Source organism: Aegilops tauschii, chromosome 2, assembly GCF_002575655.3.
Source record: "Aegilops tauschii subsp. strangulata cultivar AL8/78 chromosome 2, Aet v6.0, whole genome shotgun sequence".
Taxonomy (NCBI): Eukaryota; Viridiplantae; Streptophyta; class Magnoliopsida; order Poales; family Poaceae; genus Aegilops; species Aegilops tauschii.
The window spans coordinates 179,231,983-179,246,437 of NC_053036.3; the positions used below are offsets into that span (position 1 = coordinate 179,231,983).

General features: G+C 51.4%; 2 protein-coding genes across 2 annotated transcripts; both read right to left on the reverse strand.

Annotated features, from left to right (window-relative positions):
- Positions 1-263: 263 nt before the first annotated feature.
- LOC141041987 (aspartic proteinase nepenthesin-2-like) lies at positions 264-1,533 on the reverse strand. Its single transcript, XM_073509562.1, has 2 exons — positions 1,205-1,533; positions 264-1,174 (listed from the first exon to the last, which is right to left on the reverse strand). The coding sequence occupies exon 2, from the start codon at positions 776-778 to the stop codon at positions 401-403; it is 378 nt and encodes a 125-aa protein (XP_073365663.1). The 5' UTR covers positions 779-1,174; positions 1,205-1,533; the 3' UTR covers positions 264-400.
- A 674-nt stretch (positions 1,534-2,207) lies between these two features.
- LOC141040867 (uncharacterized) lies at positions 2,208-12,377 on the reverse strand. The gene is made up of 5 exons (XM_073506982.1): positions 11,553-12,377; positions 10,858-11,346; positions 10,124-10,357; positions 9,140-9,390; positions 2,208-2,373 (listed from the first exon to the last, which is right to left on the reverse strand). The coding sequence occupies exons 1-5, from the start codon at positions 12,375-12,377 to the stop codon at positions 2,208-2,210; spliced, it is 1,965 nt and encodes a 654-aa protein (XP_073363083.1).
- Between the last annotated feature and the right edge of the window lie 2,078 nt (positions 12,378-14,455).

Genomic DNA, 14,455 nt, shown 5'->3' on the forward strand with positions numbered 1-14,455 from the left:
TTCTTTTGGATCTCCTGATTTTTTTTCGGGCGAGCAAGCAGTCGTTCGTTAGTAGTGACCGTTTGGTTTTTGTTTTTCCGAGCAAGAGCCCGCGCTCGTGGGCCGTCCCATGCCAGCGACGGTGCGACGCAAAACGCGTCAATTTGGAGCTCCCATTTGCTCGCCTGCGATAGCGCATGCGCCACAGCCGATATGTGGAGTGAATTGCAAGAAACCACCACATTTGGGGCTTATCTTGCAGAAAACCACCTGGTCGCTAATCATTTGCAAAAATCACCGCGCATTCAGTAAAAGTGTTGCAGATTGCACTGAACATGTAATTTGGCGTGGTAGAGGGCGTTTCCAGTAGGTGGGGCCCAAAATAATCACACACAGACCCCTAGTAGATTTAAAAAAAAAATCAATCAGCCCCCTGGACCATGCCCGCCGCCAGGAAGTAGTTCTCGATCGGGAGCCGCATCTCGGCGCCGCCGCTGAAGCGGAGGGACAGCTCGGGGAGGTCCATGGTCTTGGCGCCCGCCGGGAGCGCGAAGCAAGGGCGCAGCCCCAGGGCGTCCTCCACGGCCTTGGACCGGTTGTACCTGCCCCCCACCGCCGCCACCATCGCCGCCGCCACCGGCTTGAACACCGTCGGGTCCAGATAGCTAAAGGTCGTGCCGGAGTCGATGATGGCGCCGCCCCCGCCGCCGCCGGACACGGGCGCGAAGGCCCGCGCCGGGAGCGCCAGGCTCTTCCCGCCCACCGCGACGGCGACTGGTGCACGGACGCGAGGCTGCATCCCACGGCGAAGTTGCGGCTGGCGGCCCTCCGCGGGGAGAGGTGCAGCTCGTACTGCATCTTGCCGGCAGAGGAGGCGCCGAGGACGAGCTCGCCGCTGACGGCGTCGTCGTCGTCGAAGCGGCGGGAGAGGAGGCAGTAGGAGAACTTGGTGACCCCGAGCTGCGCAGGCACGGACGGCGCGCCGCGGCCGAACCCCGCGAGCCCCGACGGCGGCTGGTGCACGGACGCGAGGCTGTGTCGCACCGCTGCTGACTTCTCCGTCTCGCCGTCGTTTTGCTGCAGGAGCCGAGGCCGTCGCCCCCTCTCAGTTCGTCGCGCCGCCTCCAGTTCCGCCGGATCCGCTGCCTGCAGGCCCTTCCTGGCCGGATCCCGCCGCCGCGCTGCCGATCCTCGCCTGCAGCTCCGCCCAGCTGCCGATCCTCGCCTGCAGCTCCGCCCAGCTGCCGCCGTCCTGCTTCTTCCCGGCGAGAGGAAGGAGATGCCCTCCGTGGGGGAGGGGGGGCTTGATTGCTTTTCTTTTATAAGATCCAGGGAGGTATATGTCAATTTGTTGCCAAATCAGCTCCTTACAGTCCGGCCCCACTAGTCAGAAAATGGTTAAACGGGCTAAATCACCTGTTCAGTGCTTTTTACAAAATGTTTACTGAATGCGCGGTGATTTTTGCAAACGATTAGCGACCAGGTGGTTTTCTGCAAGATAAGCCCTAAATGTGGTGGTTTCTTGCAATTCACTCCGATATGTGAAATGTGCAACTTGATTTTTTTTGTCAACACGGCGGGTGGAGCTCGTTGAGAAATGAAAAATAATCTAGGACGAAGATACACTGTAATTTGAGATACAGGCAACAGCCACGGTAGCCGGAAGTTGATATAGTATAATTATATACTTACATGGTCAAGCGAAGCTATAACGTCTGTGGCTCAACCTGAGGTCGCCGTCCGGTTTCCACCACTACTGGAGCTCGTGCGCGGCCAACGACTGCTGGACAAGGTTGGCGTCTCTGTCCATGCCCGAGTTCTTCCACAGCCTCGCGGATGGCAGGAGGTGCGGCCGCTCTTTCTCCTTGCCGAGCACGGAGAAGAGCATGTCACGGTACGACAGCGTGGTGGCCGACTTGGCGCTAAGGAGCGCTCCTCCAGCTGCTGCCGCTGCTCGAAGTAGCCGATGAAGCCTTGGCAGATGACGTCCCTCTCGTGCACGTACAGGTTTGGCGCCCACGGTGACAGCCGCTCAAACGGCCATTCCATGCGCTTCCGGTGGGGGCTGAGGACCAGCCCGAGCCCGGCCTTGACGAGGTTGCTCTTGGCGAACAGCTCCCTCCTCGCCCCCTCGGACGGGACGGGGAGCACCATGTTGATCGCCGGAATCGGCGACACGTGCGACGGGTTGAAGAGGAAGGTCGGGAGGCTGTGGCCTTGCTCCGCCATCATGGTCCGCCCCACCTCCAGCGCCCCGCGAGCCACACGACGCCGCCGCTGTCGGAGCGCTTGGCGATGGTCGCGAGGAGCGTGTCCACGGCCCGGTGCGCGAGCTCGGAGCGCTTCACATGAGTTGTGCTATGCTTGAAATGTGGTTTTGTTTTGTTTTGCTTGCTGTTTTAATAAAATACTCAGATCTGAAAGTTTTAAATAAAAGAGAGTCCTCAAATGGCTATCCATTTACATAACTACTCGCTTGATCTTCATTTATATCTTTTTGGAATAGCTTGTCATCTACTCTTATGCTTCACTTATATCCTATGAGTAAATTGTTGAATGAATGGAATGTCATGAAGCTAAAATCATATCATTCCTAATGGTAGCTTCACATTGGGTTTAGAAAGTGAAATTTTTTTAGGCTTGACAATCACAATATTGGTCATACAAGCAATTCACGAATAATTAGTATAAGGAAGAGAAATTTCACATGCAATTACACTATCATGAAAATCTTTTGTGATTGTGAGGCCCCATAAAAATATTATATGCAAAATTGTTGACCTTGGACAAGGAAGACAACGCAATAATTTATGTTTGCTCATATTCATATAGAAGTCATATTGTCATAGATCCTTTAACATGTGGCGCTTGCCCCCCATCTTTGCTAGCCAAAAATTCCGCACCACCACGAAGTAGAGATACTACTTGTGCATCCAAAAACCCTTAAATCCAAATCTTTTTTTTAAGAGTCCACCATACTTACCTAAGGGTTGAGCAAGATCCTTCAAGTAAGTTGTCATCGGTGCAATAAGGCAATAAAAATTGCTTCTAAAAGTGTGAGATCATTTAGTGTAAGAGAAAATTGAGCGTTGTACGAACTTGAATGGCAAAGAATAAAAGCGACAGACTGCATAATAAAGGTTGCCATCTTAAGGGGCAATACAACGTGACATTCTTTTGCACTAAGGGATTGGGCATTCAAACAAATAATCGCATGGCAACCTCTGCTTCCCTCTGCGAAGGGCTTATCCTTTACTTTTATGTATTTACTTTTATGCAAAGGGTCAAAGTTTTTCTCTTTATTCCTTTTTATTTTTCTCCTTTGGCAAGTATCATGTGGTGAGAAAAGATCTAGGCACATATGTCCAGTTAAATATGGGTAGCATGAGTTATTATTGTTGACATCACCCAAAGGTGAATACGTTGGGAGGCAAAATTATAAGCCCCTATCTTTCTATGTGTCCAGTTGAAACGTTATGCTCATGTGTATGCGGTGAGTGTTAGCAATCATAGAAGACAATAAGATGGTTGAGTATGTGGAGCTCTTACTTAAACTCTGTTGAATAAGTTGAATTGCAATTGCTTGGTGACTGAGAACATAGGTTGTTGAGTTTCAAGAGAGTTCATTGTTTGAACCTTAATATGTGAACTGGTTGCTACTATAACATGAAAAGTTTTATAAGAAAGAATTGCTGTTATGATGCTAGAAAAAGTTATTGAAATTATCATTGATCAAACTTATGCACTTTGCTAGCATTCACACTTCATAAATTATTTCTTTTATCATTCATCTACTCGAGGACGAGTAGGAATTAAGCTTGGGGATGCTGATACGTCACCAACGAATCTATAATTTATGAAGTATTCATGCTGTTATTTTATCATTCTTGGATGTTTTACAATCATTTTATAGCAACTTTATATTATTTTTTGGCACTAACCTATTGACCCAGTGCCCAGTGCCAGTTGCTGTTTTTTGCTTGTTTTTTACATCGCAGGAAATCAATACCAGACGGAGTCCAAACGCAACGAAACTCCACAGACATTTTTTATGGACCAGAAGGAACCCAATGGGCCCGAGCTGCACCTGGGGGGTGCCCCGAGGGGCGCACAACCCACCAAGGCGCGCTAGGGGCCCCTGGCACGCCCAGGTGGGTTGTGCCCACCTCGGTGGCCTCCCGCACCCCCTCTTTACCCTATAAATTCACAAATATTCCGAAACCCATGGGGGTAGCCCTAGATCAGAAGTTCCGCCGCCGCAAGGTCTCTGTATCCGCGAAAACCAATCTAGACCCCGTTCCGACACCCTGCCGGGGGGGGGGGGGACATCTCCGGTGGCCATCTTCATCATCCCGGCAGCCACCACGATGAGGAGGGAGTAGTCCACCCTCGGGGCTGAGGGTTTGTACCAGTAGCTATGTGTTTGATCTCTCTTTATCTATATCATGGGCTTTGTTAATATAGTCGGATCATATGATGTTTCTCCCCTCTATACTCTTGTTATGATGAATTGAATCTTTACCCTTCAAAGTTTTGTCTTGTCGGATTCAATATTCGGAGACGAGAACACATGATATATGTCTTGCAATATAAATACTTGAGGTGACAATGAGGTATCTTATTGATTCACTTGATATGTGTTATGGCAATCAACTCGCGGATTCCCGTGGTGATATTGGGGTAATCTATGCATAGGGATTGATGCACGTTTTTTTCCGAAGGAAACTTTGGGGTCTCTTTATAGTTTTTTGTGTGGATTGAGTATTATGAATATGAATTTGCTTTGGTGTTATTCTAGTACGAACTCTAGGATAGATCGAACGGAAAAAATAGCTTTGTGTTATTTTAGTACGAACTGTTAAATAGATCGAACGAAAAGAATAGCTTTGAGTTGGTTTCGTGCCCTACAAACAATTCATATCTTTTGTTCTCCGCTAATCGGAACTCGGGAGTGATTCTTTATTGCACTTTGAGGGATAACCATATGATCCAACTATGTTAGCATTGTTGAGAGGTTGCACTAGCGAAAGTACGGACCCTAGGCCTCATTTTTAAGCATTACAACACCGTTTTTGTGCCTGTTTACTATTTGCTACCTTGCTGTTTTTATTTATTCAGATTATAAAAATATATTTCTACCATCCATATTACACTTTTATCACCATCTCTTCGCCGAACTAGTGCACCTATACAATTTGCCATTGTATTGGGTGTGTTGGGGACACAAAAGATTTTCTTGTATTTGGTTGCAGGGTCGTTTGAGAGAGACCATCTTCATCCTACACCTCTCACGGATTGATAAACCTTAGGTCATCCACTTGAGAGAAAAATGCTACTGTCCTACAAAACTCTGCGCTTGGAGGCCCAACACGTATCTACAAGAATAAAGTTGCGTAGTAGACATCACTTTCCCTTTTGCTTAAAAGCTTGTTTGGCTCTTTCTCTTTTGAGATCTTTTCTCATGCAAAACTTCACGAACCAAGATAGCAATTGTGTATATGTGATGACAACTTTGTGGCACAAAAGATGGTACTAAGATATGCACCACGATGATATGGTATGTATGCTATGGGGAGTATGATCACTAATGTGCACAAGTCACGTTGCCGGCAATACTCAAAGGCTAGTCTCGATGGGAAAGCAACACAAAATTGGGTTATGGTGGTTATCAATGCAATGGCAAGGAATAGACAAAAATGTCATCGAGGTTACCGTCGAGGTAGTCGGTTGTAAACAAGGACGGTTGTTGGCGATGACGAGTCCTTGGCGAAGATGAGCGGTGGTGATGTTGATGCCGCACCGTACCTATATAGCCAAAACACAATAGGACACGGGAACCACAACTCAATTTCCCAAAGACCAAAACGGGTCAAAATTGTCGGAGTTGTTAGCGGGTAAGCGATCGTGGTGCTTGCGGAAAGCGGTGGTGATATGCGGAAGTGTATGTGGGCACCCGAACAAAATTTGGCGAAAGTTAGGCGGGAAACGGGATGGTGGATGGAGTTGTTGCAATTAGGGGCCAGATGTCCGGACTTGGTGGCCGGATGTCCGTGGTCGCCGGATGTCCGAGGGTCATGGGCCGGATGTCCGGGCTCGGGATCCGTGGACGAACTCGATGAACTCCACCGGGAGAGGTCAAACCCAGGGCAAAATTCAGGGGATCTAGTGGATGGAAAAGGTGGAGATGATGGGGGAAAGCTAGATCCACTCGTGGCAAAGCAAATCCATGGATCAAATCCAAAAAGAAACCTCATCACACCAACAAATCACAAAAAAATTGAGGCTATTTTTGGTGGGGATTTTCGAAATTGGGGAAGAACACAACAAAATCAAGCTAGAAAAAGAGGGGTAGGGGCTCCAAATACGTGATCAACGTGGCTCGTGATACCAAGATGATGTAGGATAGAACCCTAGATGCCCGATCTTTCATGATTGGAGGGGATCCTACGAAGAACACGAAGAACGCGATGGGGAAAACGAGGGGAACACGAGGGGAAACACAAGAGAAATCACTCAACACCAACAAGATATGGTCACACATATGCTAGATCCTCGAAACACAAAGAGATACACGATCCTAATCCAAAAAGGGATGATACAAATGGCGGTAGTTCTTCTCCGTGGGGAGGTCTTGAGGGGGTCTTCCCGAAAAGGGAGTCTTGAATCCGCTTGGGGGATCTTCTCCGAAGAGGCCGTGAACTCCAATGGAGAAGTAACCAAGTGGATGAGCAAGGCTCTCACACGAATATGAGCTAATCCTTTGCTAACCCTAAAACGTAGGTAGAGTGGATGTATATATAGTCTAAGGGGCGAAGGGGTACATGGGCCTCGGCCCAGATGCACTGCACGCAGGCAGGGGGGCCGAACGTCCGGGTGTCGGGCCGGATGTCCGGGCCTTCCCGAGACGCCGGATGTCCGGGCGCTGGGGCCGGATGTCCGAGCTGGCAGGGTCCAGCTTCTGCGATTGGGCGCCGGATTTCCGGGGGTCGAGCCGGACGTTCGGCTGTTCGCCAAGCGCCGGATGTCCGGTGCCTGTGGACTTGGCCGCTGGTCCCTTGCTGCAGGCGTCACCTCCAGGGGCCGGATGTCCGGGTCCTGGGAGGTGTTCTTGACTCCTTCCTTTGGTCCTCTTATCCATGAACTTGGGGACTTGTCCACCTTCACGTGAATCCTCGGGAGGGTCCTCTTGGTACCTAATCATGCACAATATTCTGGACTTAGTAGCCATGTCTCGAGTGGATCATATGAGATATCACTAAGGAAAGAAGTCACCTCGGTCTCGAGATAGGTCCTCTTGCTACTTGGTGAGACGATGGTAGGTCCATGAAGATGACCTCGGGATGCTCCGCATCAGAACTCCTCCCTCAATGGAAAACATGGAACGAACATGGAGTCACCGGCGGCGGGGAAAAATTGGTTTCCATGAATCGTGGCCACAAATTGCTGGACAAAAAGGTGTAGGGAAACTCACCGGTCTACTGGATCCAGCAGGAATTCCAGCCCATCAGCCTCCATCGCCGCGCCACCGGAAGAAGCAGCAGCCGCCGCACACGCCATAGCCACGAATCCACGATGAGGGGCTCAGTTTGCCATCTCACTGCCGTCCAAGCAGCGGGCCATTTTGTACCATCCTGGACCAACGCTCAGGTCTCTTCTATGTTTTGATCCACGGCCCATGAACACACACTCACGGAACGACGACGTGAGGTACGAAAATGGCCCATGGCTGCCAGCTGTCGCACGCCGTATATATCCCGTAACCTAATTTTCCACTGGTCCAGCCCTGACGCGTCAGATAGATTTTCTACCATCCCAACGCACGAACTCACGGCTAAGATTTCGGGCTCAGCCGAGCCCGAGCACCAAATCGTCACTTCCCAGTTATGCCGGCGCCTCTCGTATTACGGACGATATTGCGTTGTGGAAGTTGGCTAGGAGAGCCTCTGGTGGGTTCACATGAGGATAGCTCAACCCTATTTGGGTCTTACTTACAATGAAAATGGGAGAGCTCCAGCTCTCTGTGAAAAAAAATGAAGAATGAAAGTCCGATACGAACAGGGCTAAGATCCTCTCTATGGTACAAAATGCGAACATTACCATGGTTAACGAATGCGTCCTTTTTTGAAAATAATAATAAGTCCGACGTAACCACTTTAACTTCTTCAGTTTTGCGTAGAGCTACCTGAGGACACATGTGGCGATACCGTGGTCGTATCACCAGCCAATGTTGTTTACACTTTCTACTAGGAAGTGCACACTTGCATTACCAATAGGGAGAGAAACATGCCGTTTCACTACAAACTCCACACCAAAATCAAAATCGGTTGCTTACAAGAATCAGCCGTTAACACAGCTGCAGAGGCTAGAGGCTCATGTCATAACTCATAAATTAATGTCCTTTCTACGGTTATCTCTGTAGATGAAGGTGCTCTAGCAGCAAGCAGTACCTTGCTTAATAGATCTGTCTGTTGCTCATTGACCTGACACGCGCATCCAACACCATTGCAATTTGTAAACGGGCAATATTCAAACAAGTGAATTCTCTTCAAACACACAGCACGCTCCACGATGAGCCAGATGTATTTCACCGCATCAATGTGGTCTCTAAGCCCAGCATAGCCTTTCATCTCGAGGATACTCAAGTTCTGGTGATCAAATTTTGGTGTTTCCCCCACCACTTGGGTCTCAGAGCGACTCAGAGTAAGCCAACACGTCTGATGTAGCTTCTCAAAACAAGTCGTACATAGAAAAAAGAACGTTACATCATAAATATATGGCACATTGGCACCTTAATCAGAACTGTGCAATTTAAAATTTCTCTGTCTTGGTCTACGAACTAATAGTACTACTAAAAGCTATTGATTGGCTGTGTGATAATGGTAACATTAAATTTTTCATAAAATAATGTTGATCATACTGTAGCAGTATCTTTTCGTTACACATTCTTCTATGTATAAAGTAGTCGTGAAAATGCATTGGTGTCGCTAATACTTTCTTTGTGGAGTAATGAATCAACTTTCTACTTTTCTACGTGTTTTTTTTTTTTGAAACGGAGGCAAAAGATTTGCCTCATATATTAAATAAAGAGAGGAGAGTTTGTTACAACACACACCCCAGAATACGGCATGACAATTATTCTCGCAATAGAAAAGACCCTAACTTCTTTGCCCCGGCGATGATCCAAAGGTTTGCCTCGTCGATGATGGTGTTGAGTAGAGTTGGCGGAGGCTTGCTCTTATGCCGGAACACTCTTGCGTTTCTCTCATTCCAAATGACCCACGACACAAGCATGGTGATCGAGGCCTTCGCTTTTCGGTTGGTGGTGCCCACGGCGCTCATGCTCGCCCACCATGTCTTGACTGAGTCGAAGGAGCTCCACGCCGACGTGTCCATGTCGTGTATGAGAAATTTCTGAATAACCAAATTCCAAAGCCTCAACGTGAAGCGGCATCTGAAGAATAGATGTGTTCCACATTCTTGCACTCCCCTGCACAAGGGGAAAGGGCCACAATTTGGCCAACCCCGCTTAGCCAGTCTATCGGCGGTCCAAATTCTATCTTGCAGTGCGAGCCAAGCAAAGAACTTGACCTTCGGTGGGGCCCAAGGCTTCCAAACCATTTGGTCCATGGGGGAGAGGACCAAACCCAAAAATTGTGCCCTGTAAGCAGAGGCCGTAGAGTAATGCCCAGAGTCCGAGTGTTTCCATACTATGTCGTCCTCAGCAAGCTCATCAAGATGCACCTCATGCAGAAGCATCCAAAGGGTGAAGAATTGTGCTACGTGTTCGGTGGAAACAACCGCAGGTGGCCTGATTTTGAGGATCTACGCGTTTTCCTTGAGGGCCTCCCGTACCTTCCAATGTTTCCGCGATGAAGACTCGTAGATGAGAGGAGCAATGTCCTTGGGCTTGCGCCCAAGAAGCCAAGGGGATTCCCAGAAGGGTGTCTTCGCCCCCATTCCCGACCTTGATTGTGGTGCTAGCATAGAAGAAGTTGAGATCTTCCTCATCACACGGGTTACCTCTCCCAACCCACAATTTTGTTGGCTCCTTCCATTCATACCAAGGCCACCGCAGTCTCAAGGCCCGCGCAAACTTATTGGTGTTGAGGACCCCAAGCCCACCATAAGCAAGCGGCCGACAAACAATGTCCCAATTGACCTTGCATTTTGCCCCGGTTGTCTTATCTGACCCAGACCACAGGAAGGCCCTCTCAAGCTTGTCGATGTTTTGGAGGATGGTGGGCTGTATGACAAGCGGCGTGATGAAGTAGATCACTTGGGAAGCGAGCACCGACTTGACAAGAGCCGCGCGCCCAATGGTGGTGATGTTCTGGCCCTCATATGTTGTCAATCTGCTTGCCACCTTGTCCACAAGGAACTGCAAGTCAACGATATTTAGCTTCCACACAGAGAGTGGTAGGCCCAAATATCGTAGTGGGAAGGAGGCCCTAACAGCCGGCAGCCCTTGGGTGATTTGCCCCAAGTCAAGGTTACCGCACCGAATCGGAACCATCGAGCTCTTATGGAAATTGGTGCACAGACCGGTGACATTCCCAAAGCCTCTCAGAATAGTCGCAAGGTTGTCCACATCACTTTTAATCGGAGCTACAAACATGGCTGCGTCGTCCGCATAGAGGGAGGTACGCACCATGACACCTCTCCCTCGGAGCTTATGAAGCAGCCCCTTTTTTGTCGCTATGTCGAGGATACGCTGTAGGGGGTCAATAGCTATGACAAACAAGAGTGGAGAGACGGGGTCCCCTTGGCGTAGCCCCTGGCCGTGCTTGATGGGAGCACCGGGTACTCCGTTCAAGAGGATCCTCGAAGATGAGGAACATAGGAGTGCCGCAATCCACTCTCGAAATTTGCTTGGGAAACCTCGTCTCCGAAGGAGGTCAAGCAAATACTCCCATTTGACAGAGTCAAAGGCCTTGCGAATGTCCAACTTGACAGGGAGGGGGTCTTGCTCTTGTGAAGGCGCCGCGCGAGGTTTCGAACATACATGAAGTTGTCGTGGATGCTCCGTGTTTTGATGAAAGCACTTTGAGCGTTGGAGACGAGGGTGGACATATGCGGTCCAAGCCTTATGGAGAGCACTTTTGCAATGATCTTGGCGATTCCATGAATGAGACTGATGGGTCTATAATCGACGATGCTCTCTGCCCCATCCTTCTTGGGAAGCAGCACAACATTCGCAGAATTGAGCCAGTGAAGATTTGTTGTGTGGAGGGAGTCAAAGCATTGAATCACCCTCATGAGGTCGTGCTTGATGATGCCCCAACACTTCTTGAAGAAGAGGCCGGTGAAGCCATCCGGCCCAGGCGCCTTGTCACTAGGCATGCTATTTATTGCCTCGATGACCTCCTCCTCGAGAAGGGAGAGTCAAGCTCCTGTAGGTCATGCGACTCCAGGTTAAGTTCCTCCCAATTGAAGTCCTTTGTGCTTGCCCTTCCCCTTTTCATTATATGCGAGAAATGGTCGTGAATTATTTTTTCCTTGGCGTTGTGCTCGGTCACCCACCCTTGATCATTCATGATACGGTGAATGTGGTTTTTCCTCCTTCGCGCATTAACCCGGCGATGAAAGAACTTTGTGTTGGCATCACCTTCTTTGATGTTTGCAATTCTGGCACATTGCTTCTTGCGTGCTTTCTCGAGCACAGCCAGGCTTATGACCCTTCTCTTGAGCCTAGCCCGAAGGTCGAGCTCCTCGGGGGAGAGCAGCCTTCTCTCCTGAGCAATGTCGAGGCGTAGGATCACCAAGAGGGCGGCATGGAGATGGACCTTAGCTTTAGAGAAGAGACCCCTACTCCACTGTGAGAGGCGCATCGCCGTTTTCTTTAGCTTGTGGAAAAGGATAATGTGTGGCTCGGTGTGCTCAACGGGCTCGACCCAGGCCTTTTGGACCACCTCACTGAAGCCGGGCATAGAAGTCCAAAAGTTCTCGAATTTGAAAGTCTTAGGCCTCCTAGGACCCTTATCATCGGCGAGCAGGAGCGGGCAATGGTCGGATAGGGATGAAGAAAGTGCATGGAGCACGTGGTCGTTGAAGGTGGTGTCCCACTCCGCATTGCAAAAGAAGGAGTCAAGCTTGCTCAGGGTTGGGTTTGCCCTCTCGTTGCTCCAGGTGAACCTCCTATTCTGGAGGTGGATTTCTTTAAGCTCACAACTATTGAGAGTTGCACGGAACCGGTTGATTCGACTGGTGTTAACATTCCGCTTGTTTTTATCCCTTGCCCGATAAATCTGGTTGAAATCCCCGGAGGCGATCCAAGCGACCCCAACAGGCGGCTTCTGGCTAATGAGCTCGGCAAAGAACACATCTTTGAGCGAAGGGTCGGTCGGGCCGTAGACGGTTGTGATCTTAAATCTCACGCCCGAATCCCTGACACGAACCATGGCTGAGAGGCAATAGGTTGTAAAGGTGATGTTGGACATCTCCAGCAAGAGATCATCCCAGAGCAGGAGGATGCCTCCCCTCGTGCCATTTGCCGGGCGTTGCGCAAAGCTGCGTAACCTATGGCCCCCCAAAAACGCGGCCGTGAACTGGTCGATATTGTCAAGCTTCGTCTCCTGGAGACATACCACATGGCAGGACGAGGAAGCAATGGTTGCGTTAACTGTGGACCGCCTATCCGGGCAGTTAAGGCCCCTAACATTCCAGCTCAAGAAGTTGATCGGTTGAGCTAACATGATTTAAACATGAGATCCCTGGAGCATATGCACGTATCATGAGCTGGGACAACCACAATAGCACTTGGCATAATGGCAGGAGCAGCAACAGACTGCTTGCACCCGGTTACAATAGTAGACTCCCTGAGATGCAACAGCAACTCCACAGACTTGAAACTAGGCATGTAGCCAGCACGCACACAAACTTCTACTCTAGAGATACCTTGGACCCAGTACATAGACACCCCAGGACATGCATTTGGTTGTACTAACATTTAACAAGATCAACCCCAGTTTTGAGCAAAACTGCTTAGGTTGCAGCCTACTGGAGCTCGGCCTCCTCATCGGCCCTCTCCAGGTCCAGCGCGCCACCCCCACCATGCGACAGGAGGGCCTCCTCCACAGCATGCGCATTCGCGTCGTCCAGCTTGAAAAGCCCCCTCATGACCGTGATCACCTCCGACGACAGGTGCTCTTTGAAGCGCTCCGCGAAGGCATCAAGAGCTGCAGCAGTCACATCCTCACCATCCTTGACGATGCCGAGGGAGCGACATACCAAAATTTCTGCCGCTGTAGCCACCGGCGTGGCCCTGGGCGGCTTGCCGCCCGCGCCTTGTGCAGCGAAAGGGCACCGCCAACCCTGGAGATGGTCACACCAGCCATGGTTTTCCTGCGTGCAGCAGGAGCTCGGGGTGGCGTTGGAGCAGGGGTGGGTGTGGGCAGGATGGCTTCCTGGCGATCTTCAAACAGGGGTGCAAGGCACTGGAGGCCGACCGCACCCACAACAGCCCTACGATGCCGCACGGGCGAAGGAGTGCGGCGCAGCAGCCCACTGGACAACAGGGGTGGCGTTGGGGAGGCCTCAAACCCCGGCGGCCTGGAAGGCGACGGAACAGGCAGCATCAGCATCTGGGGCGAGCAAAGCTCGAGCAGCGCCGGGCTTGGCATGTTCGGCACAACCGCAGCCGACCGGGCTTCATTCCTCATGGACCTCGGAGACGGCGGAAGGACGGTAGTTGGCGACAGCGGAGGCGAGACTGGTGGCGTGAGGCTCTCCTGAGACCGACGCCGGGCAGCGCGTGGTGAGGGGTGCCGCGCGACGCTGCGCCCACGTTCAGCCTCCAGCGGCAAGGTCAGCAGAGGCTGCATCTCCATGACACGGGCCGCGTCCGCGCTGGAGGAGCCGGAGCCCAGCAGGACAGCAGATGCAGGCGGCGCAGCAACGACGACGCGGCGACGACCGTCGCGGTCGCGGCCAGCATCACCCCGGCGTTCCTCGCGCCCAGCACCGCGGCCATGGTCCCGTGAGGAGTCCCGCGGCTGCCTGGACAGGCTGCGTCTGATGCGCGCGCCCCATCCTTCCCTGTTGCGCGAGTCGTCGCGCCCCTATGGTCCCTGTCTTCACGGCGCCTGTCTTGGTCATCGTCGCGGTCACGCCGGTGGTTGTTGTCAGGGCGGGAGATGCGCTCCCGCGGGTCTCGGGCCTGTCGCTCGCCGTCGACGACACCCTTCTGGAAGTTGTATCCCTTGGACACAACCCTGGGGCCTTGTGTCGGGTCCTCGTGGATCGAGAGATGGATGATGACCCGCCGCTCCCGGCCGCGCCGTCCGAACGCCGGTTGGTCGCCCGCACGCGCCGGCAGGGTCACCCAGTTGACGCGCGGGACGTTGGCCGGTGAAGCAGTCCACGCCCAGACCGCCAGCACCTCGTAGTCCGTCTTGAGCCTCGAGGCTGGCTCGATGTAGTCGATGGAGCAGCCCGGCCCGATGGCCTGCGCGACGGCGTGGTCGTCCCACGCCTGCAG